The sequence below is a fragment of the Boleophthalmus pectinirostris genome, unplaced genomic scaffold, assembly GCF_026225935.1.
Source record: "Boleophthalmus pectinirostris isolate CB_2022bp ecotype Guang Dong unplaced genomic scaffold, ASM2622593v1 HiC_scaffold_22, whole genome shotgun sequence".
Classification (NCBI taxonomy): Eukaryota; Metazoa; Chordata; class Actinopteri; order Gobiiformes; family Gobiidae; genus Boleophthalmus; species Boleophthalmus pectinirostris.
In genome coordinates, this window is record NW_026571190.1 from 24,896,700 (window position 1) to 24,921,034 (window position 24,335).

The 24,335-nt window shown below is 38.0% G+C and overlaps 1 protein-coding gene across 1 annotated transcript in view; it reads right to left on the minus strand.

The window, feature by feature from the left end:
- The window catches only part of pkn1a (protein kinase N1a), a 35,074-nt gene extending 11,667 nt beyond the window's left edge, over positions 1-23,407 (minus strand). The window contains exons 1-5 of the mRNA XM_020931339.2: positions 22,618-23,407; positions 5,299-5,493; positions 4,488-4,593; positions 4,030-4,178; positions 3,465-3,585 (exon numbers count right to left, since the gene is read on the minus strand). Coding sequence (XP_020786998.2) covers positions 3,465-3,585; positions 4,030-4,178; positions 4,488-4,593; positions 5,299-5,493; positions 22,618-22,638 — 592 coding nt within the window. The 5' untranslated portion in view covers positions 22,639-23,407. The remainder of the gene's footprint in view (positions 1-3,464; positions 3,586-4,029; positions 4,179-4,487; positions 4,594-5,298; positions 5,494-22,617) is intronic.
- Between the last annotated feature and the right edge of the window lie 928 nt (positions 23,408-24,335).

Here is a 24,335-nt window from a genome sequence, read left to right on the forward strand (position 1 = left end):
TTATATAACTGTTTACATGACATTTCAATAATCTGATAACTCCATATGTCAGACAATGATCAGATTTCTGGTGTGCATATAAACAAAGTCAGTGTCCATTAGTCACACATAGTATTATTTTCATTCAACACAACATATCTCATTTTGTAATAATTGACCAGCCATTTGTTTATAGTACTAGCAAATTGTGTTTTGGCAGAGGTGTGTTCCCAAATCTCCCGAGGGCATACACAGTTAAGTTAATACCTTAATGGACGTCAGGCATTACAGAAAAATAAGATGGAGGAAACATTTACAGGCGGGAGAGGTCATTTGTCAGCATTTTTAAAAATAAAAGATATTACATACAACTTAGAGGTTTTAATTTAATGACATTTAATGGGAAAAATCAATAAAAAATGTCCACCATCTCCAAGTTAAACTGAAGCTAAGTGGGTTAAATCAGGTTAAGGCGATGCCCTGCTATCAATTAACAGAAAAACAAGGGAGTCAATTAGAACAGGGCAGAAGGAAGCACTTAAGATGTGCTATTACGCCTAAGTGGTTTAATGGTGTACACAATGCACAATAATTTGAGGAAGAGACAAATGTTAGATCAGGACACGGACAATAACATAACTTTTAAAACAGCCCCATTTATTATTATTTTAATTTTTTTGCATTTCAATTGATAATATTTATTTTTAACTGGGCTGCCACAAACAATTCAAACATGTAGTACTTATAGCCCCACAGTGTAACTTTGTAAGATGTTTTTATTGCTTGAAAAAACATACGTCCTTATCGTGACTAGGTTTTCACCTCCATACACCTGACTTTTACTCAGCCTGGACGAGGGACTCTTACTTGCTTGTCTTCATGGAAATTTTTTGGTATAGTACAACACAGTATGGGCCTAGGTATGGACGTACCACCACCAGAAAGTTACACAGTGTTGCTTTAACTCAGTTCATTATCAGTTCGTCATCCCTGTTTGCCATTCACACTGATACCTATAATGAATCCTCTTTATTTATTTATTTTTTTTTTACTGATTTTAGTGTTTTAATTCAAAATCAGAGGCCATTGCTGTTGATAAAGAGGCAGCACACATTTCATTTGCTTCTGGACTTAAATCTCTGCATAAAACAAGAGTAAAAAAGTAGAAGTGGGGCTCGTAGTAGTACAGAAAGATACGCTTGCTTTTATCTCCTAATAAGGTGCTGTGCCTGCAGTCCAGCCCTGGCTACATGACCCCTCCAGCGGGTGTGGTGCCTGGAGACTGTCTGTCTGTGTACACTATAGACACTGTTCTGTCAGTGAGGAGAGATGGGTGAGCAAAGAATCAGCAGATTAGGCTTTAAGTTTATATATTAGAATTTAGAAGCAAAAAATACCTTTAATAATACATGCAAGGAAAGGTACTAACACAAATACCTTACAGTAATACAGCCATAAAGCATAATATATAATGTGCATATAAGGACCAGGTGTTAGAAGTGGAATGTCTAAGGTCTTTTAACAATATCAGTAAAATTAGGCTGTGAATATATAAGTTATTAAAACCGGTGGACTATAAATAACTTTTATGACCTTATAAGGCCTTTGAAAAGTTCTTAGTCATTATCTCTGCCTTAAAATACACATAGTTCTCTCCCAGGAATCACAGTCTAACAAAAGCACCATGAAGAGCCAAAGTGGGAATACGCTAAATGCTAAATTTGTATTTTTCTCTTGTCTGATCAGACTTGGCTGCACTGAACTTTGACCCACATGTGTCTTGTTTTCCCAGCATTGAGTACGCCTCCTACCCCTAGCCCTGCTCACCTGAAGTAATCAATGACTCCACCACAGCAAACAACAGTTTCATTTGGGGCTATAAAAGGTCCTCTATTATGCAAAATTGACTCTTGTGAGGTTTAAGCCATATTAGAATACCTTGGGATGTCATGTAGTGGTAGTTTTCATATGAACAGCCACAGTTTACCTTTTGTTCAGCAGAGACTGGGAATTTCAGTACCAAAATTATCCAAATGATTCTAGGGAAGATGTATGGAGTTTAAAAACACAGTGCAGCACTTCCATGTCTGTATTATCACATGACATCACAAGATGGAACAGAGTTTTTTGATCTGAGAGAAGAACTCAGCCTAAATATGCACAATTTGTGTGTTAAACATGTGTGAATGAAAAAAAACACAACTCCAGGTATGTGATGAACATTATAAGAAACACACATTTTTTGTTTGTGGTGTAAATTTATCACCACATTTTAGTTAATTGTGGTGATAATCTACATTCAGGCAATACTTTTAATCTCTGTCTAGGTCTGATGATATCACTATTTAATCTTTGTACTGTTTTTCTTTAAGTCCTCTTGTATATAGCAGAGATATGGCTACTATATTTCTATATTTTATTTTTCTTGTCTATATAATACTTATGCCTTATTTGACACCAGTCTCTTGCTATTTTGGCTTATTTTTTTATTTTATTTTATTAATACTATTTATATGTTTTGCTCATTGTTATTATATTTATTGTGATGTGTCAGCTACTGTGTCAGACTATCTTTATTGGAGGAAAATTATTCGAAGTAATTCTACCGGACAATAATTGTTTATTATGGGCAAGAAAATGTAGATGTTAGTAAAAGTTTTGACGTCCGATTATGAGATCAGATCACACACCTAAACACATAATTGTATGATCATTTGCACATTTTCCTTTTCATTTTAGATATTTCAGATGTAAATAATATATACACAAGACTCTGCATAGGACTGGGTTTAGCAAAAAACACTAATTAGCTCCTCTGGAGTAGTTTAGAGTAGTCAGTTGCATTGCTACTTCAAATACAGTACATCTTGAGCTGTGTCTTTCTTGGAATGCACTGAGCCCAGTCCTTATTGATCTGTTGGTGCTATTGTATTTCGGCTGTCTGGAGCTCCTGCCCAATACAAACAGTGAGGCCCAAGTATCTAGACAACACTGCAGCATCCTAGGTCCAAAAAACAGCAAAGATATTTCGCTACTCATCCAACAGCTTCATTCTAAAACTTTAGTCCAGTTGCAACATTGAATTTCCTTTTGCTGTAGAACCTGTCTGGACAACTGTGGGATTACACAGAGAAACCTGCTCATGGTTATCCTCTACACTTGTACTCCACTCTTTCATAGACTCAAGTAAAACTTGCTGGAGGGTTTGTCACCTGCTTGTCTCCATGGAGAAGTGCCTAGAATGTCCCACAGTGTGACTATAAATCTCCATGGAGCCCTGCAAGCCAAATTACCCCACTCACAGTAAGAATGGATATTTTAAGATATTTTTGAGGAATAAATAACACCTGTACTTGAATAAATGCAAGACATTTTAGTTTAATACTATACTGTGGACAATTTAAACCAAAGCATTAACATCTCCATGGAGACAAAACAGGCTACGGGCCCCTCCAGAAAAATTACACAGTGCACTTTTATCTTACCTTGTGTGTCGTCATTCTGCTCGGTGGCCTGCACAGCTTTGCGGATCTGCATCCGAATTATGTCAATTTTGGTCTTACTGTCCTGAAGCATCTGCTGAGCCGTCTGTAACATCTTCTTGTCCTGAGTAAAAGAGATAATTTTTTTTTTTTAATCTACAGAGACATATTGAAAGCACAGCGTAAATTGTAATAGACATACCTTATAACAGTGTTTAAGAGTCTTTTACAGTAGGGTTAATCCAACTAAGACCATATTTAAAGACATCTGTATAAGTCAACATGTTGCGGCATAGAGAGGTACAAGTGGAGTGATGTTGGCAGTAACAGTGGGCCAGCACAGGCAGGGCTTTATGTGTGTCATCACTTATGTACATTAAGTGACTGTTGTCTTTGTCAGCAAAACCATGGATTACATACGTCCCTGTTGGGGTAGGTATGGCTGTGCATTCTAGTTATAGATAATGTCTTTCATCCTGTATGTTTGTGTACAGTGGTTTCTCAAAAGCCTTTTGCCAAATCACACCTAAGCTAGTATAATGCTGCTTTATAGTGCTGACAATTATACCTTAGTGGATCCGTTAGCATAGATGGGAATCATGTTTTCAACGCCCTGTTTGACTTTGAGCTCGATGTTGAGCTGTCTCTCCAGGGCAGCGATGCGCTCCTTGTGGGCTGAGGTTCGGCTCTCTGCCCCAGGGGACTGGGGGCATTCATCTGTGCAGAAAATGGTTCATTAGAAAAACACACACAGGCCTCATTTTTATTAAATAATATTGGAACCACATGTTCCATACTAAGCTTCCCAAAATTGTTTACATTTTCAACCCTATCAACCTGCAGACACATTAGCCTCAAAGTAGCCACAGTGGCTCTGGGGACATGGCAGTTATACTGTGACAACATACATGAAAACAACAGACCACACACACTGGAGGAGAAGAAGAAAGGCAATGTAAAAAACACAGAGAAACATTTAAAGTCACACAACCCCATGAGAATTACACAAAAACATGTTTAACAAACCTTTATTCTCATCTCCTCCTTTGACCACAATGTGTGCGTCCAGCTCCTGCAGCTGTGCGTGCAGATCGTCCAGTTTGCGATTAGAGCTTCTCAGCTGATTTTCCACCTTGAGAAAAAATAACATAAATTGATTATGTTTGTACTAGTTTATTATTATGTATTAGTTTATCCAAGTATTTTTCAAACTAAAACCAAACATTATTAATAACTGATTTCTACTAGAGAATTTAAGACATGAGTCCCCAACCTGTGGTTTGGGACAGGAGCTACCACCCTTTCTTATAGTCCCAAATCATTTATGAAGTCCACATGACACTGGGTACTCATCATCACTGTAATCCTAAAAATTGGATTATGGTTTATATTTTATATGCTGTTATAATACAGACTCTGTTTCTTGAGGCTTCTTAAAAGGAGTAGCTCTTGACCATTTTGGTTTTGTAAAAGTAGCTCTCTGGGAGAAAAGTGTTGGAGGCCCCTAAACCAAAACTTCTTTGGCCAAATAAAGTCATTAAAGAGTTTCCTGAAGAGCTCTTGGTGGAGAATTCCTGGTCTTCCACAGTCTTATCCTTGTGGCACAAATTACAGTACTCTTGTTGTCTGACTAAATAAATTCCTGACAGAGCTGCATTTTTACCCCAGTGACAAAGCATTAGGAATGTACAAAATGGACATTTTGAGTAAATTTTACCAAAAGGTAAAGTAAACTAAAATGTAAATTCAAAAGAACAGATTCTGTGTGCCGCCTTTAGTAGAAATTTACTGCAGTTGTACAGTTTGTCTATCAACCGTTTAATCACCGATCACGGACCTGCTGGGCATTCCTCTTGTCAGTAGTGGCCCGTCGCAGATTCTCAGCTCCTTCCTTGATCTTTAACTCTCTCCGTATTTCTCTTCGAATCCTTTCACGTTGCTCCTCCAGAAGCTGCTGAACACTGGAGTCCGAGAAGTCTGAGTTCTGATCCAAACCGAGCTGCTCCAAAACCGTCAGCCCACCGGGGTCACTCTGCCCAGACAAAACAGAAGAAATCAGTAAAAAATTTAATCAACAGACATAAGTCAAGAGAACATAATGAGTAAAATATTAAGGAAGGAAGGAGATAAACACCTCCTAATTGAAAATGTGAGAAAAAGGAAGTTGGCAGGAGGGAAAGAAGAAACAAAACAATACAAAAGACCAAGGGATAGTAAACATTTGCTTTTGTTTAACCTTTTGTGTTATTGATCAACATCTTCAATAAAAAATCTAATTGTTCAAGATATTCCAAAACAAAACTAGTTCCTTCCAGAAATTCACTTCATGTGAAACAGGAATCAACTTTGACATTTTGGTAAATGCAAAATAACTTGATTATAGATAATTCAAAACAGAAAAGCAACTTCAATCAAGAAAAAGTAGATAAAAAATAAGCCTTAAGTACTTGTATTCCAACTGTCTGGAAAAAGATCTACACTTCAAACAATAAATCAAGACAAAGATCAACCAAAACCCCAAAACATCACCTCAGAACTGTCCTCATCTTCCTCGTCTCCATGCCAACACATATTGATCCCAGATTTAAAAACGAACAGATAAACCTGATATATAAGAACAAGCTCAATTCACTGGAGCTTGTGCCACTCCAACAGCCCAGTGTGTTTTTTTGGGAAAGGGGAGGATAAAAGGAGATAGAGAGTGGAGTGTTGGTGAGGGAGGAGGGCACGCCTGAGAGAGGATATCCGTCCCAACACCGAGCTGCTCAGGCCTTTCCTGTTTCCTCCCTGCGCTGCTGTCAGTGGAGCAGAGAAAACAAGGACAGAGACTATATACATCAACACTACAGCCCACTTCATAATGGGCTATAATCACTACAACGTTTTATTGACATGTAAATTGGCATTTCAATAGTGACCTGAAACAATTTTCCTCTTCCAACGCCCTCTCAGTATGAAAAAACAAAAAAGGACATGTTTTTGAAGCAAAGAGTGGATCAAAGCCTGACTAGAAAAAAAAAGGGGATATTTGGGTTTATTTTTTGTTGCTTTTTATGTAGCTAAGAATGAAGCAAAACAACAGTGGTTCAATGCCTTGTTGGTTTTAGGATAGGGTTGGGTGACGGAACTCTAAACACGATGACAATGTAATGAGTAAGACTTTAATTGTACCTATTACTGTGTGAACAAAACACATTTCTAAAAGAAAAGCTACACATAACTACACATAGAAAATGAAACATAAATTATAAGCACACATATTTTAGATTTGCTTTAAAATCTAAAAGGGCAGTGAACTTAAAAATATACATATTGTACTGTATAGATTAGTCATTAGTGCATTTGTTGTTGTTAGAAATCAATTTCAGAGAAAGTGGTCTGACAAGTAAATAGCCATTCAAACAAAAACAGATTACATGTGCAGACCAACCAGACTTGGAGAGATGCATTCATGTTTGTCTCCAGTAGATTAGACTACTATAAGGGCCTATTCTCTGGCCTCTTCAAATGAGCTGTAGTTCACCCAGAATGCTGCAGCTCGGGTCCTGATTCAAACCAGGAAGTATGAGCACATAAGTCCTGTGCTCAGGTCTCTGCACGGGCTTCCTGTGGCTCAGAGAACAGACTTTAAAGATGTTCTGCTCGGTGCTTGGCCATGGAGAGACTTGTACAAAACGTGCATCTCTGACATGTTACTGCCATATCAACCATCTCACACTCTCAGGACCTCAGGGACTGGCCTCATGGTGGTGCCCAGAGTCAAGACTAAACATGGGGAGTCAGTGTTTCAGTTTTCAGTTTTTTTTTTGCAGCTAAAGTCTTCCTGAACATGTGAGACAGACCTCTACTTTGACTCTTTAAATCCAGGCTCAAAACAGTTCTGTTTAGCTGTGCATATGACTGAAAGGTTTTTATTCCACACTCTTCTCTTTTAATGTGAATTTTATGATCATTATTTATGTTTTTATTTATTTGTATTACAATACTTTCAATTACTCTGTGTACAAACTGTGGTATACAAATAAACTTTCTTTGTCTTTCTGGCAAGTAAGTCAGATCATTTTTTACATTAATGATTTAACCACAAAGTCAACAATAGAGTAGTTCACAGAGCATTTCAGTGTATCTCCACAGTTCAACAGCTCCAGGTCCTGAATGAGTCACCCTGAACCAACCCAAGGAGAAACGACAACCTCACGCCATAGAAAACAACACCACTCGAAGATGATTCAATCAGACTGTGAGAACAACGTGGACTGGCCTAAGGCAGGACATGGTGAATTACAGACAAGAGAGAGAATGACCAGGGAGGGGCAGTGTCTGGCAATAAAAATAAGGTGGAGTCTGCACAACTGTGACAAAAAACATACATAATAGAAGAAAATATTAAAAGGTGCACTAAGCAAGCTTTTTAGTGGAGGGCCCGCCACCAGCTTGTTTCCACGTCTCTGCCATTAGGCCAAATTACAGGTCAGATCAGTGGAGAGGCAACACCACTTACTGTAACAATGTGTTTTTCCACTACTGTCTCATTTGGGACTAACACAGGCTTGGACCATTTGCGGAGAGATTAATTAGAAGTTGATTTTCTTGGCTAACCTGCTTTTTCTTGTTGCTCCAGGGAAGTCCCACTGTCAGACTCTCATGGGAGCCTGATATGGTCTGGGAATCAGACGTTATGTTGCCATGCTGAACAAAGTCACATTTTAAAGCTTATGATCTTAACTTAGAAGAGTTTAGATAAACAGTTTCTAATACTGAACATCTTTGCATACCTCACATTCATTATTCGGGTGTAACTTGAATCCTAACATTAGCAATTGAAATGTTACACAGTGGCTACTAGCAAAAGGCAGTGTGCCCAGTCACGCTCTACAAGACAGAGGAGCTAAACAAAGATGGAGCAGCTCGGGGACAGGAAGAGTGGGAGGAGAGGCAGACAAGGCACAGCTGAGAGGGTCAGGAGGGCTGGGGCACAGGCATAACCACCAAAAAGAAAGAAACTGAAAACTGGGTCAGTTCGGCTACCAACAAGTGCCTCTTCAATATGTGTTTGACCAGTAGATCTGACAATTTGGCACTGACATTTAGCGAGGTGTTACGCAGCTGGTCAGATAAAATATATAGTGAGATGGTGACATAATGCTCTGTCTGGATAAAAGGAAACAAAAAGGGCAGACGATATTCACAAAAGGGACAAAGCAGTGACCACGATGACAGAAAATAGGTGACCAGGCAAGTCATAAAACACCCACATGCACAAACAGTGGTGAGAATGAGGCCAACAATGGGCAGCGTGAACTTTGACCTGGAAACAATTCAGTCCTTTTGACAGTTATGCTCTTTATATTTCTTTATAATGGCCTCAATTTGTCTGTTTGTACTTTTATTCATATTACTGAATACATTCCTCTTTTAGTGATGATTTTCAGTGACGCTTGAATGCATGTCAAATACTTTTTTTTTTTTTTTTTTTATGTATAGGCTACACATGAGCATTTTCTTCATTCATCCAAATTTTTCAAACTATCACACTTTCAGCTGATGGTATAAACATTCCCTGGGGTGTGAAGCTAACTGTAAGCACTACTCTGTTAGAAGTTCTGTTACTTAAGTTAAAAAAAAAATTGGATTAAGTCGAACACAATCTGATCACAGAAAGAGCTGACTTGTGACAACAGATGTTGTCTCACATTAAAATTAACAGTTTTTCTGTTAGTCACTCTCACCTTTTTGTTGAAAATCAACACCTAAATACCATAAACATTCACAGGCTCCAAAGAATATTTTGTATTTTGTTTTGTTTTTTTCTTGAGTTTTCAGACTTCTTAAAACCGTTTTGGTAGTTTGCAAAACTTTAGGGGGCACATGTGCTACTTGGATGTACAGAAATAGTGGAAAATTGTCCTTTTGATGCTCTTCAGTGCAGGGACCAGGCTCAAATACAAAGTTGAAAATACCGAGGCACTCAAAAAGTACCAAATAATTAAAAGCCTTTAATACCACATGGCAGATAGTTAAGTTAAAATCATGCCAATTCATTTCAGACCTCCAGCCCTGATGAAGGCTGGGGGACCACCAATAAACACACATTAAGATTTCTATTCAAATAGGTAACAAAGTATTCATATTTATCTGAAACTCTTGTTAGCTAGTCAAGATCAATACTAATGGTGAATTGAAACAAACTGGAGGTCACCTGATCCAGCTCAAAATGACTTCCGTGTAAACAGATCCCGCAGGTGCAATCGATCAGAGGGCTGTAGGCGTGTTATGTAAACACTGCACTATGTTTAAAATTAACTATTAATGTTATAAAGGTTTGTTTCATTATAGGACTGAACTATATGAGAACAGAAGAAGAGAACACTTCACAAGAGGATAAGGCCCATTTCATCAAAGCTCAATAAGATGAGCCTCAGTATTTTCAGTTGGACTCACAGCTCCATTGATATGATATTTAAAACACTCACAAGATCTTCATGGAAAAAGGTAGGCTACATTATTGGTTCATATTTCTGTGGGACAATACAACAAATTACATGTACTGCTAAATAATTTTATAACTGACCAAGTGGTATCTTGTACAATCGAGCTTCAGGACCCATCACTGGGTTTAGAATCCTTAGTAAACTTTGCTTTATGATAACCATTTTGAACCATCATATATTGGTACAGAGAAATATTGCAATAAACAATAATATTAAAAGTACTTTTTACCACTGAAACAAAGGATAATCCCAGAAAACCTATTCTTAAATATACAGTATCATTAGAAAACCTAAGCTGCAACAAACAAAGAGCAAAATTAATCAATAATTAGCCATAGCAATAGCAATTATTTATTCAAACCGCTACAACTCAAATCTTATCATATTACATAAAAATGGCAAAAACACCCCACTATTGCAAAGAAAAGGTACACACAATAAATATTGAGCACCAAAGTATATTGTTTTAGTTTTCATATATTTAAGAATAAGTCGATATAGTAATTATCATGATGTAGGCTTAGAGATCACAGTTCTGCACTAGTGACACGAGCTACTATGAAACTTGTGTCAGTTTGTGTCGAGTCATGACTGATACAAATTCACAGTGGAGGAAACTGGAGCTGCCCGAAGACCAGTCCATAGACCTGCCCGGACCAGAATAAACCACCTGCACTGCTAAACTACTTGAGCTGTACATCGGTGTCTGCACAGGAAGTGTCCATGAGAGTGTTAAAGTGTGTTAAAGTGAGGCAGCGTCAGAGGGAAAACATCTGGAGGCATTCCTGAGACGCCTGAACGCTGACAACACCTGACCCCAGGACCTGCAGGCACCACGGCAACGCTGTACAACATGGCAAAATTAGCGTTTTCCCTTAAATTAGCAATCAGAGTTGTTGTGTCTTAAAAAACAAATGAAGCACAGATAGATTTTTTGTGTATAGGCTATCAGCATTAAATCTCCAGCATAGGTCAATATTTTGTTTTGGGTGATTTGCTGCCAAAAAACACTTTAATTTAACACTTTAATACAAAGAGATAACTGCACTAAATGTGATACACAGCTCTCTTACAGGGTTGTGGTAAAAAAAAAGGGGGCTGTGAATGAGTTTGAGAAAAACAATAAAAATCTGCCACATATATTGGCCCAAAAATATCGGCAGAGCTTATCAGCCATCGGCTTCTCTGAATCCTACAGGCTTTGGGCAGGAAAAAATCCCATATCAGTCAATCTCTAAAATAAATGTTTCATAAACAGGCAAGGAAAAGTTTTAGTCAGTCAGATTTCAAATTAGAATGGATGCATTTTACTCCAGTACTGTTTAAAACCATTTTTAAATACAATTTTGCTGGAAGATTAAAAAGCCATGCATTATCCACTGATGATTTTAAACTTTTCTACTTTTTCTTCAGTTCAGCCAAACCAAAATGTATGAGACAAGAATATAGATCTTAGACTTGCGCGACTGTGTAATGTTCACTATCCAGTGGATAGTTTTACTGCAGTGGAGAGACTAAGGGCACTGACCATGAACCACACCATTCTGTGTAGTGACCTGCTTTTTTCTCTGTGTATTAAACAGTATAACACAATCCAATGAGACAAACACATATCTCACACTTCTACCTCACACCACCAACAGTTTCAGTTGACTCTGGACCTTCAGGCAATGCTTTTGGGATTTGGTAGTACTGTATTACAAATAAAATAAATCAAGCTTTTCGCCCACAATAAGCCCAGTAACCCAATAATAAGAAACAATGCCTAGCCAGTACATTGCTGTATAAGAAAACCCCACTGATTTAAAATGCCTTGTGTTTCTAATTTGGTTTTAAGTTCCCTTGCTGATACTGCCCAGACAGGGGGCTGGATGTCGCTACAAGGAAGAGGAGGAGGAGAGACACCACCCATTCTCATGAGACAGTAAAGGCCATGGAAGCCTAGGAGGGACAAAACACACTGTGAGAGAAGGAGGAGAGTTGAAAAGACAGGAGAGGGGAGCACCAATGGTCGTCCAAACAGTGATAAACTAGCAGGTGGAGGAGGGTGGGAGTCTGGGTTTGCAGAGGAGCATGCTGGGAGGCCAAACTCACTGCCAAAAAACTGAAAGACAACAGGGAGGAACATAAGGCAGACCCATCCCAATAAAATGTCCAGTGTATGTGCAAATAGAGCAACAATAGTATAGGGGACTCATGTCAAATTAATATAATATTCTAAATGTATATATCTGAGCTGCAGACAGACAAAATCAGCAGAAACATATGGAGCTGGTCAATAAAAGTTCAAACAATATTTATTAATAGTTGACAAAAAACATCAGCATTTTTTTGAGAGTAAAATAAAGTTATAAGGCAAGTTTATAATGAGCTTGTTTGCACCATCGTCTCTTAAACGTTGCATAACACAAGACTAAAAGATTAACTCTGTGGCTGTGACATTGATATGAATCACAAGGCATCAGATACAGCAGAGGATATGACATGGGCTTCACATGCCGCTGCCTATAGATTACTGTGTATTGCTTCAACAAAACTGGTCAATATTTCCACTTTGGAGGCAATGATGATGGCAGTGAATTGTTTTATCAAGCATCTTCCTGCCGGTTACTATTTTGAGCACAATTTTGGCTTCAATGCTTCAACAAAAATGTACAAATTTTTATCTTTATTCAGTTCAGTTCAGTTTTACTCTGAGCTGGGAGCAACAGATGATTTGGAAGTATTTAAAAATTATGACACTACATTATTACATTTATTTGTATTTATTTCATATTTTAGTATAAATAGCATTCATTTTCAGGTCAGTTGTTTAATTTTTTTGTATTTGAACTGCTGAGCTTTGCAAGAATCCATGAAATCCACAGCTGTACCCTGAGGACAGTGTTGTTGTGTAATCAGTTGTTGTTTGTTTGTTGATTGGTGCAGCATAACGGTGTTAGCTCTTGTGACAGCAGGCTCAGGTGCAGTGCAGCCGCAGACCAGTGCAGCAGGTCTGTGTTCACAGGCACAGGCAGGTTCAGCCCACGGTCACAAACTCATCCCTGACAATAACATACAATATGTAAAGTACTGCAGGCTAAATAACACATCTGTTTCCATTAAGAGCATTTGGTCTCGTAACGTAATCTGAAAAATCTGTCTGTACTGTACCATGTTTTATGTTCTCCAAAAGCTTTTAACATGATGGGCTGTTTTAAAAAGGGTTTACATCATGAGTCGATAAAAATAGAGGCCACTCAAATTTATATTAAAGAGGGATTTTTGTTGTTTCAGTGATTTCAGATTATATGATTTAATTGGAGCATTACAGAAATGAAAGCCTAATGGAAGAACCAAACTGAGGGTACAACACACAACACATTTACTAATTAAACACTCCAGTCTAAAAGAGCACTCAGATAATTGTCATCACTTATTAAACAGGTGCGGATAATCCATCAAAACTCTACTAAGCCTGTTGCAGTCGGGGCGGGGTGGTCTGATGGTCTGATGTGAGTCCCCCTGCAGCCAGGTGTTTCCAGGTAACATCAGGATCCTCCTGTGAACCATGTGTGTTTGTACAGTCCCCATACACCTGAGCCTAGCAACCATCAAACAGGAAGAAGTGACAAGGCAGAAACGAGACACTGTAATCCCTCACTCATCTCTACACTGAAAGCACAAGGCCTGTCATGATAACAAATTTTGAAGCCTGATATATGAGTAAAGAAGTAAATATACATGATAAAAATACTGAAATTACCCTAAAGCAGATTTATATTGTACCACAAAAAGTATTCTAAATCTACAATATTGTAAAAAACAAAACAATTTAATATATAACAGCAGAATGACTTTTTTCACTTTTCAATTCTCAGTTTGCATCTGTAATGAGTCATAGACGCTATTAATTCAATCTTCTGCGGCTCAAATCTTATCATAGAGCCAAAAATAACCAAAAATTCCCTAGTAGTGCAAAGAAAATGTACACACGATAAATACTGACCTCAAAGAAATACTGTTACAGCTCTCATATACTGGCAGATGATGTAGGAACCTGGAACCAAAATCCACCCATTTTGTTCCTGTATCTTTGGCTTGACGATTCACCGCCACATCTACATAGTAAATTCTTCATCATAGGCAAATTACGCATCATTGTTTTTTTTATGACTCATACAGATTGTTTAGAATACAGAGCTACTGATGGCCAATAAGCTTTGCTGATATATTTGGGCCAATATAATAATATATTATACCCAAATAATATGATTTGAAATGGCAACAATAAAATCAATTATCCAAGACTTTATTTCATTTCATAGAGTGGTGTAGTCATATTTTGAGTGCAGTGCCTTCTTTGGATAAAGTGTTCAAATGAAGGTCTCTCCTTTAATCACGTGGTCAGCTAAAACCACATATCAGCCAACATTGGCAAATATATTGGCATATATATATCAAATATATATTGGCCAGTTGATATATGTTTCAACTTAATGAATCTACAGCACCAACTAAGCAACTAATTTAGTGACATACATTGTATTAAGTACTTATTAACATACCGGTATATCAGCCAATCTCTACTAAAATTAAATTGTAGTAACTAGGCCTACCCTTACATAACCACTTTTTATAATCTGTTGTAACTTGTACAAGGAATAGACATCCTTTTAAAACTAACCTGACAAGTGTGTAATCACATTTGCAAATATCACCCACATTCAGAAAAATGTCAAGTTCCTAATTCAAATGAGGACAAACAATGGAGAAAAAAAACACCTGGCACTTCTGAAACAATTCAACTATAACAACACTGAATTAAGAGCCTTCCATTGACCAAAACCTCAAATTATTCCTGCTTCCTGTTTCAGGCTGGAGAACCTCCCAGTAGGCAAAATGTTATCGGTGTAACTTGATCTCCAGGCCATTCTAATGAGTTTGCAGGGAGACTTTAATAACTCCCGAAGTCTATTTATGTCAATAAGTCACACCCGCCGAGTGTGACGCACAAAAGAAAACCACACGAATCTGATCTGACAAAGAGCGTCTGTGCTGTAAGCAGAAAGATGACATGACTAATTATGATTATATTTGACTACCTAACGTAATATCTTAAAATTTATCAAGCAGAATAGTCAAAGCTGCCAGTAGTGGGCTAATGATTAACAGACAGTAAAATGTTTAATTATTTAAAAGGTCCTACATTGCGCAAAATTGACTCTTGTAAGATTTAAGCCATGTTATAATGTCGTTACCTTATCAAAAACATATCTGGACTTGTGTTTTGCTTCATACACACATATCTGAGTAACCCTTTATCATTAGTTTGTCTACATCTCCGAAACTCAGAATGCTCTGTTCCACCTTGTGATATCATGAAGCAGTAATTTTCATGTCAAAAGCTACATTTTACCTTTTGTTTAACAGAGATGGGCAATTCCAGGGCTGACATTGTCCAAATGATTATAGTGACGGTGTACGGTATGGAGAAAAACACAATGGAGCACTTCCTGTATGACAGCATGACATCACAAGGTGGAACAGAGTGTTTTTGTTTGAGTCTAAATATGGAGGGTTTTTGTCTTAAACGTGTGAATGAAACTAAACACAACACCAGGTATGTTTGCGATGAGCAAACAACATTAAAACATAGATCAGAATATAGTGTAATATGGGCGCTTTAAGCAGAAGATGCAGGATCTAAACCGACAGAAAAATTGGAAAGGGTATAAAATGTATTCTGTTTATTGAGCTAAGACTGTATCAAAACAGAGCGGTGGGAACAGGGGAGGGGGCAGCAGCTGGTGCGTAGCCTGCCGGACTGGAGTTAGAGAGGGAGCACAGACAAGAGAGGGGCCAGATAATGTAAGAACAACTTGCTGTCTCGATTTACACTCACTAGGGTCATTGTAGAAGCATTCACAGGAGACGCTTCAAAGTTTAGAGCTGAACCATTCATCGCATCTGTAACCTACAAATACTACTAGTATTTTTTACAGTATATAAACAGAACCTCTTAAAGGTGCACTATCTAACTTTTTGGTTGGGGGTCACCTGCTTGTTTCTGTGGGTATGTCATTGCTCTGTCTGAAATGTTCCACAGTATGACATTGAATAGTTATACCTTACATTTATTAAATTACAGGTGGTGTTATAGCTCACCTACCTGATACCTAGAAAAACAAGCTTTCTGACTGTGCGAGGGGTTGCTTCTCCACAAACCTGACCTGTAACTTGGTCTGTTTTGAGTACTATGTGATTTTGGGGCTGATGATTTATTAATACCATACTGTGGAACATTCCAGACAGAGCAATAACATCTCCACAGAGAAAAGCATTTGAAAGACCCTCCGCCGTAAAAGTTACACAATGAACCTTTAATACTGCTATGCGTCCACATACTAAGAATTCTATAAAAACACATTATAATACGTTTCAAACATCTTCAACTTAAACAACACCAGAACTGATGTATTTTAAAGGCCTTTTTTGTTTGTTGAGCATTTCTCAGATGGTGCTGAACAATATCCATGTTTGTAGCACATATGGTAAGCTCGCTCCTGGTCTCAGTGTTTGATCAATGCCTGACTGAATGTCTCCTCTCTCTTTAGCCCCATACCACACATCATAACCATCTAAACAAACAGTACTGTAAGATCAAAATAATCTGTGCGTAGGGCACCCAGAAGCCTAGCTATGGCTCTGTAAACAAACATCACTCAAATGCACTATTGACATGTTTTTCTTCTATTCAATAAATCTAATACAATGCATTTGTAAATTGGGGAAGTGAAACCCAACCACTGATCTAATGTTTGTGTTTTATTAATGTTATTTAAAGCATCCTTGGCATTCCTCACACAATCACTTACAATGGCTCACCGCTCAAGTATGCCTGGCCTTTAAAACACAATTAAAGGCATAACGACATCCTGCATATCAGGAGCATTTGGGTACAAGGCAGGCCTAAAATACATCACGCGTATCCACCAAAAGCTAATGTGATTTTTACAGCCCCTTGAGTGTTTTATTGTGGGTTAACTAGGCTAGCACTTATCAACATTAATGCTTTTGGGGAACAGTGCATTTAGGAAGCATAGCTGATCCCATTAAGTGTGATGATGCAGAGCTTTTGTTCAGTCACTTTTTACCAGTTGACCTCCTGCTGTGAAGAAACTCACAGTGCTAGAATTACAAACAATGTGCCCACACAAGCACATAAAAATGTAGGATAGTATATATTTTTTGATCTAATGATTTTCTCAAGAAAATCCAATCATTTTAAACAATGTAGTAAAGCAGTGTTTTTAAACACTCAAAAAGCTACTGCAAAATACAACATGAATGGATACAACAAAAATCAATAAATAATTGTTCAATTAAAAGGACCTGTATTATAATATTTTCTAATCCATGATATGTTGTTTCCTTGTGTTGTTTGTTTCATTCACACATGTTTAACAGACAAACACTGCATATTTAGGCTTATTGTATTGAGTTCTTGTATCAAATAGAAAACACTCTGTTCCACCTTGTGATGCCATTTGATAAAACACGAAGTGCTCCACTCCATACATCTTCACTAGAATCATCTAGATATTTTCAACCCTGAAATTGTCAATCTCTACTAAACAAAAGATAAGAAAGGTGGAGAAAGTTAAAAGTTAAATGAAAACTACTGATTCATGGCATCACAAGGTGGAACAGAGCATTCAGAGCTCTGGAGATGTAGATTGAGTAATTCTTTATTATTAATCTAACATGTGTGAATGAAACAAAACACAACTCCAGGTTGACTTAAAGCTCGCAAGAGCTAATTTTGCATAATATAGGACCTTTAAACTTTATTCTTTTATATCTAGCCATAAGGACTGCACTAAAGACTTTTCAGGGTCTTCTAAGCACACAGAGTGAAAGAGACACGTCACAGCACTATCACATGATACTTCTGAGGAAGGCAGCGGACTGCAGCTGAAACTGTCAAGGTATGAAATGATAGATCTGTACATAAGAATCTAAAATATAAATATGCAGTAATTATAACAGAAGACCTAATGAACCTAACCAGGCTATATGAAAACATTATACAGTGGATTTAGATATTGTTACAGCCCCAGAAGCACATAGTACTCAAAACAAAAAGAGAAAAAGTTGTAGTTTATTATGTAGTAATATACAAGAGTAGTTTATAGGAGTAGTTTTATAACTTATTCCAGCACAGTCCAACAGTTGAAATAAAGTGCTGTGTGCGCAGACTCAGCAGTAAAGGCTCTAACACTTTTATAAACGAGCCAATGTAATGTTTGAGTGTTGACTTCAGCGGCACTCACACACACAGTTAACCTAACCATGTTTAAACAACAGCACTGAGTGATGCGCAGAGATCAATGCATGTGTCCCGGGGGCCCTGGGCACTGCCATAATGAGGAAGGGGCAAAGGTCAATGTACGTCAGGGTGCAAGGCTGCTGGTGCTGACAAGCCGGGCCATGTGAACGGTAAAGTGGGCAATTAGAACTCTTACAGCATCAACACAAAAGCATTATGGGAACTATTAAAAGAAATGTTTAAAGTATTTATGCACTGACAAACATACAGGGCAGAGTTATCCTTATATTCTGCACTTGTAAATGTGACAGAATCACTGGTCTACAGTGGAGATATGAGAGCGAGAGTATTTGTGTGTAATGATGGAGAAGGAGGGGTCTGGCTGAGGCTGGAATGCAGGGGTACACCAACATGAGGTCATGAGAATTATAGGATGTTTGTGGAGCGGAAAGACGAGATGTTAAAGGGAGATAAAGAAACAGGGCAAAACCCACAGAGAAACGTCCGCTCCCAACAGCTGCTGGGGCTCAGAGGGGTGATGAGGCACTGGCTCCTCTAATGCTGCCTCAAAGGGTGGGGAAGCACAGGGGATTTCACTTTGGATGGGCCCACAAGCAGCCCCTCACAGCACTGGGCAGTAGTGATGTGCTAAAATATCGAAATATATATGATACTAAATTTGGTGATACACCAGCCCGTAATAACGATACCAGTATTTTTTGGTACATTTTTCTAAATTATTTTGTGACAGTGGTACAGTTTTGCTGTTTGTTCAGAAAAAGGAAAGTTGTTGATTCAATACACTGACAAATTCACTGTTTTAATGATTACAATTGGTTTATTCCATAGTGACTTTGCAAAGGTAGTTGTTTAACAAAGAAATACAGTTATTAAAATGTATTTGGTTCTTAAAAATAGTGATATATTGCAGATGTGTAATATATTGATTATCACATCACCATATCACAATATCACATTAAGAGCTATGTTGAGTATTGTATTGAATCATGAGCGACCCCATGATTCCTAGCCCTACTAGACCACAGGCTGATGTCACTTGTCAATTGGTTGTTGGTTGACCAGGGTGTGGTCATCAGACATGCTGCAGCCAGGAGCAGGCAATGAACTGAGAGTGAACTGAATGTGATCTAGGCAGAGTCGGACAATATGAGCTATTGTAGTAGTGTGGCTGGTGGCTCATCATCAGCATATTGGCCTTTAGCCCTCCCCTCAGCTCACCCTCCACCCCCGACTCAACCAGACCATACCCATATGTGAACAGCCCTTAGCGCTGAAGCATGATCCAACCATAACAGAGCTTTTTATCACTTACAACAACAAAGAACTAAACAAAGCACAAAGAGACCATTTAAAACTAGAGGTGGTCGATATATGAGACCATTTCAAAATACAGATGTTGAACATAAATTATGCAAAATTAGAAATTATAATATATTTTTGAAAATACAGTTAATTATATAGATATAGGTTAGGTTTAGGTTAGGTTAGGTTGCTTTATTCGTACCCGTAGGTAAATTTGCTTTGCAGATTTAAGAGACAGGTTCCACATTTCACATTTCATTCATCCACAAAACACACATAAAAACACGATAAAATGTTACAATAAAGTGTTACAGTGCTCCAGTGCAGAATGGTTTGTTCCATAAACAACCAATTAAAATCATCCAACACACTTGTCTAAAATCACAATAAATAAAATAAATGTATTTTATATATATATTTTAGTCAATTCTATCATCCAGCCCAAAGCTACAAAAGACATTCACAGACATCTAATCCTATACGTTACTCCCTCATCATTAAAAAATAATAAAATGAATTTCCACTTGGGTGTCACATATCAATAATTTACACACTTTATATAAAAACGCTCAAGTTTAGCTGAAAAAACTCAAACAGAAAAAACATAATATTGTTCATCCTGTTGCTAAGCCTAAATATATCTTAATGGGCTCACATTGCAGGAGAGCACTCCCATTAGGCCATATTGTTTTATTAAAGTCACCCACTGAGCCTTAGGTCCAAAGCCTCCTGTTGCCGTGCTTTTTCATGATGCATTATTATGGGCTCTACATGGCCACAGGGCAGCTCTGAGAAAAGCCGAGTTTGTGCATAACTGTCTCCTTACGTCATGGTGGCCGCTGTATGGGAAGTGCTCTCCTATGCGTTCCCCTGAGTGTCTGACTGCCTGCGTGTGTCAGTCGTTATCTATGGAGCCTGTAATATCCGTGTTTAGGGCTATTTGTGCCCAAGAACATTTTGTTAGCTGCATGTTTTGTGTGTCTAGCCCTTTCTGTTGAAGTTACCCAAGATAAAAGTGTGTAGAAAAAAACAAATGTTATTGTTTTAGTAAGTTAGCTAAATCATATCAAATATTTGTTGCATAAATGTGTCAGTGATTTCCAGTGTTTTTGGGTGGAGTGTCCCCTTGGCTTGTCTCACACCCTAAGTACTCATAAATCTATATTAGTACTATAATAAATATTACTGACATTTTCTAGATTTTCTTCCATTATGCCAAAAGATCATTCCTAATCATATAAAATTCACTACAACAAACCTGATCTTAACCTTTGCCATAAAAGTGCAGTCTGATGTGCTTATGTACCCTCACCAGTCCACTTATAAAACTGTTTAAAATATTTGTATGAAAGTCCATTTGTAGACCTAATCCAAAGTAAAGAATGAAACGCACTGGTCTAGTAGTTTAGTTAGTGGTAAAAATGTAAACTCAAGGACTTAACTTTAGTTTTCTTTTGTAAATCTGATAACTGGGGAAATGAATTCATTTCACAATTCACGTTTCGATTTAAGCAGTAACAGCTCCATAACAGCTCTGATCAAAAGCAAGACCTAAAGCCTCATGCTCATCAGCCCGTCTCCCTCCTTTGTTTGAGATCTTGTCTTTACTGAGCACAGGAATCTTGAGAATTCAACCAAAAATAATATTACAACTAATTTTGCCAATTTTCACAAAGTTTCAAAGTGATACTGCAGTGTCTCCATCAACTGCTCAGCAAAAGCACATAAGACGGTGTTTCAAAGTCAGGGTTAAATATTATTAAATAATGTTTTTGTTATGGTATATCTCATGTTGGCTATAACAAAATGTAATTAAATTGATTTCAGATCACAATTATCCGTTTTAAAATCAACAGGTCTATAGCCAGTCCTGTGGCAGTGCGTCATTTGGAGAATAGGTCATATTTTTGGAAGAATTTGATTATTTTAGTCCATGTTCATGAACCTTAGAATTAAAATCCATATTCAAGTACTGCAGAGCCCCTGGTTAAGACATGAAATATATGTAGGGTATGGTAGGTAATATACATTCAGTTTTTCCTCCTGTCAGTCTTAAGGACAGATGCCAAAGCTAGGATTAGCCCTGTTTGGGTGGCAACCTAATCTAAGGCACAGAAAAGTTTAAAGGTGTCTGATAGCATGGTGCATTCAAGAAGACTTAATTAAAAGCTGGCTTTGGCTTGTTTTACTACTCGCACATGCTTCAGTTCAGTGCTTCCTGGAGATGAAAAGAACATGGAAAGATATACTGGATACAGATATACAGAGAAATATATAAAACAACTTCTCAACACTGACATCACAACATGGGTATTGGGAACAGTTGTAAAGCAGAACAGCTTTTGTATTAAACTAGCACTATAAAAACAAAAGGGCTGTCTATAATGTAGTGCTCAGCTGCATAAAAATCCTCTTACTAGTTCAAATGACAGCTATTATTATTATTTAATCACCACTGTGCATCTAGATATTTGGAGACAAAGCTTCCTGAATGTAATGTTAACAATAAATATCTCTATTTGACTATGTAATTAAAAACAGAAAAAAACCGAGGATCTGCCCCAGTCAGACACATGGGGAGTGTTTAGTGACAAACGCCACTATTTAGCCTCTATAACACAACTTGGCTTTGCCTCTATAAAACAACTTGGCTTTGCCTGTCCAAAAACAAATGATGACGACATAAAGCTTCACTAAAAACAGAGCACCCCTGCCCATACTAGAGGACACAAGAGCAGTGTTGACCAGAGGAAGGCCTTGTACATTATTCATAAAAATATCCATTTCTAATTGGACTCTCCCAGGCTCACAGGCAGTGTATTATCAGACCGACTCATTGATGTATTCATTGGCATGCTTTCCTGTTCTGTTCTTTTGTATGTTTTATAGGCACCTATAACATTTTTATCATAATAAACCACATAAGAATGTTCAAGCTATTGGGGCCACCCAGACAGCAGTTTGAGATAAAGCCAGACGTGAAGCCAATGGAAATGAGCCCAGTCAATGCAGGGCAACTTCACCAACTTACTTGTATTGAGTCGTTTGCCATGGCTGTCCCACTTGCTGTTTGTCTTCGAGGCTTCACAGAAAAAAGCTATGCACGTGATGAAGATTTACCCTCAGTCAGCCGTCTCTTTTTCAGGAAATATCCAATTCACGCAAACTTTTACCAAGAGCCCAATGACACACAAAGACGTCCAGTCAAGAGGTAATCCGCATTGTTGTCATGTATGGAAAGGGACACTGTCAAAAAAGACCAATCTTGGTGATGTTGTTGTTTTTTTTAACCAGGACACAGTGAAGCGAATAAAAACGCATTCACAAAGTCACATTAAAAAGGCTAGGGTCATTTGCATCAGAGCATCCGACGCCTTCCCGTGAGGCTCAGCACATTGTTCTTCCTCCCTGCGCGTTGGCCATTCAACAGCTAGCAAGCGCCCAGCCAAATGTACCGGGAACCATCTCCGCGCTCCTGCCCCTCACAAACATCGTAAAAATGGCTATCAAAATAAAAATGATAAACACTGTGTTCTCTTTTCTTCTTTTACATCCGCGTAACGTGAACACGCCTTGTCTGTTGTCCGTATCACATGCCACAAAAAGCCGCCTGTCAGTCTGCCCCGAGCCCTTGTTCACCGCAAAAAACAAAAGTGGAGCCGGGAAGCGGGAGACAAAGTGTCCAGAAACACGAAACACGTACCCAGGAGCGCAACTCTTCTTAAAACAGATCGGAAATGATTAAATAGTCAGTCTGCATGAAACTGTGGCTAAGTGTGGCAGCAGACGGAGCACACAGCACTTGTACACAGCCTCTGAGCGCGGACTTGGCCCGTGATTGGTCCGAAGCTGCGCGATGAGGACGCGCCCGGATGGGTCATGTGACTCGGCACAAACTACTACTGTAATGTCAATAAAAGCCACCAACTGTTGAACATATGTCAAGTCAGCACACATGCACACTCTGTCTACGTAATTATGAATAATTTTTGGTATTACATTTAAGAAGGTTTAGTTATGATCACGCTCAAATCTTCACAAGACTCATTTTATACTTGACCAGTCAAGAGTAAAGGTCATGCACAAAACTGACTCTTGTAAGCTTTGTTATCGTGTTAGAAAGTTGTTCTCTCATCAAAAACGTACCCGGAGTGTTTCATTCACACACACGTGAGTCATGTTAAATTATTAATCTGTCTGACATCTCCAAAGCTCAAAATGCTCTGCTTCATCTTCATCGTCATGAAGTATGAAGTGGCAGTTTTCAAGTTCAACAGCTACCATTTACCTTTTGTTCACTAGAGATTGGTATTTCCAGAGCTGAAACTATCCAAATGATTTTCTTGACGGTTACAGAGTTTAAAAACACAGTGGAGCACTTCCTGTTTTACTACATGACATCACAAGGTTGCGCAGAGTATTTTTTTGTTTGGAAAAAGAACTCAGACTAAATATGCAGGGTTTGTGTGCGAAACAAAACACAACTCTGGGAATGTTTTTGATGAGGAAACACATTATCATCAGGAAAACAGCGTAGTAATGGGCCCTTTAAACTGCACAACAAAATGTCAAATCAAATTCGTATTTTTCACCAAACAAAATCATACAAAAATATGGTTGCGCAAGATGAACTTTGCTTTTTTTTTTTTTTTTTTTTTTTTTTTAAATATACTTCACATATACACTTGCATTTCATACAAAATAGTGCAAATACAAAGTGACATCAATAACTGTTAAATTGTTGAAGCC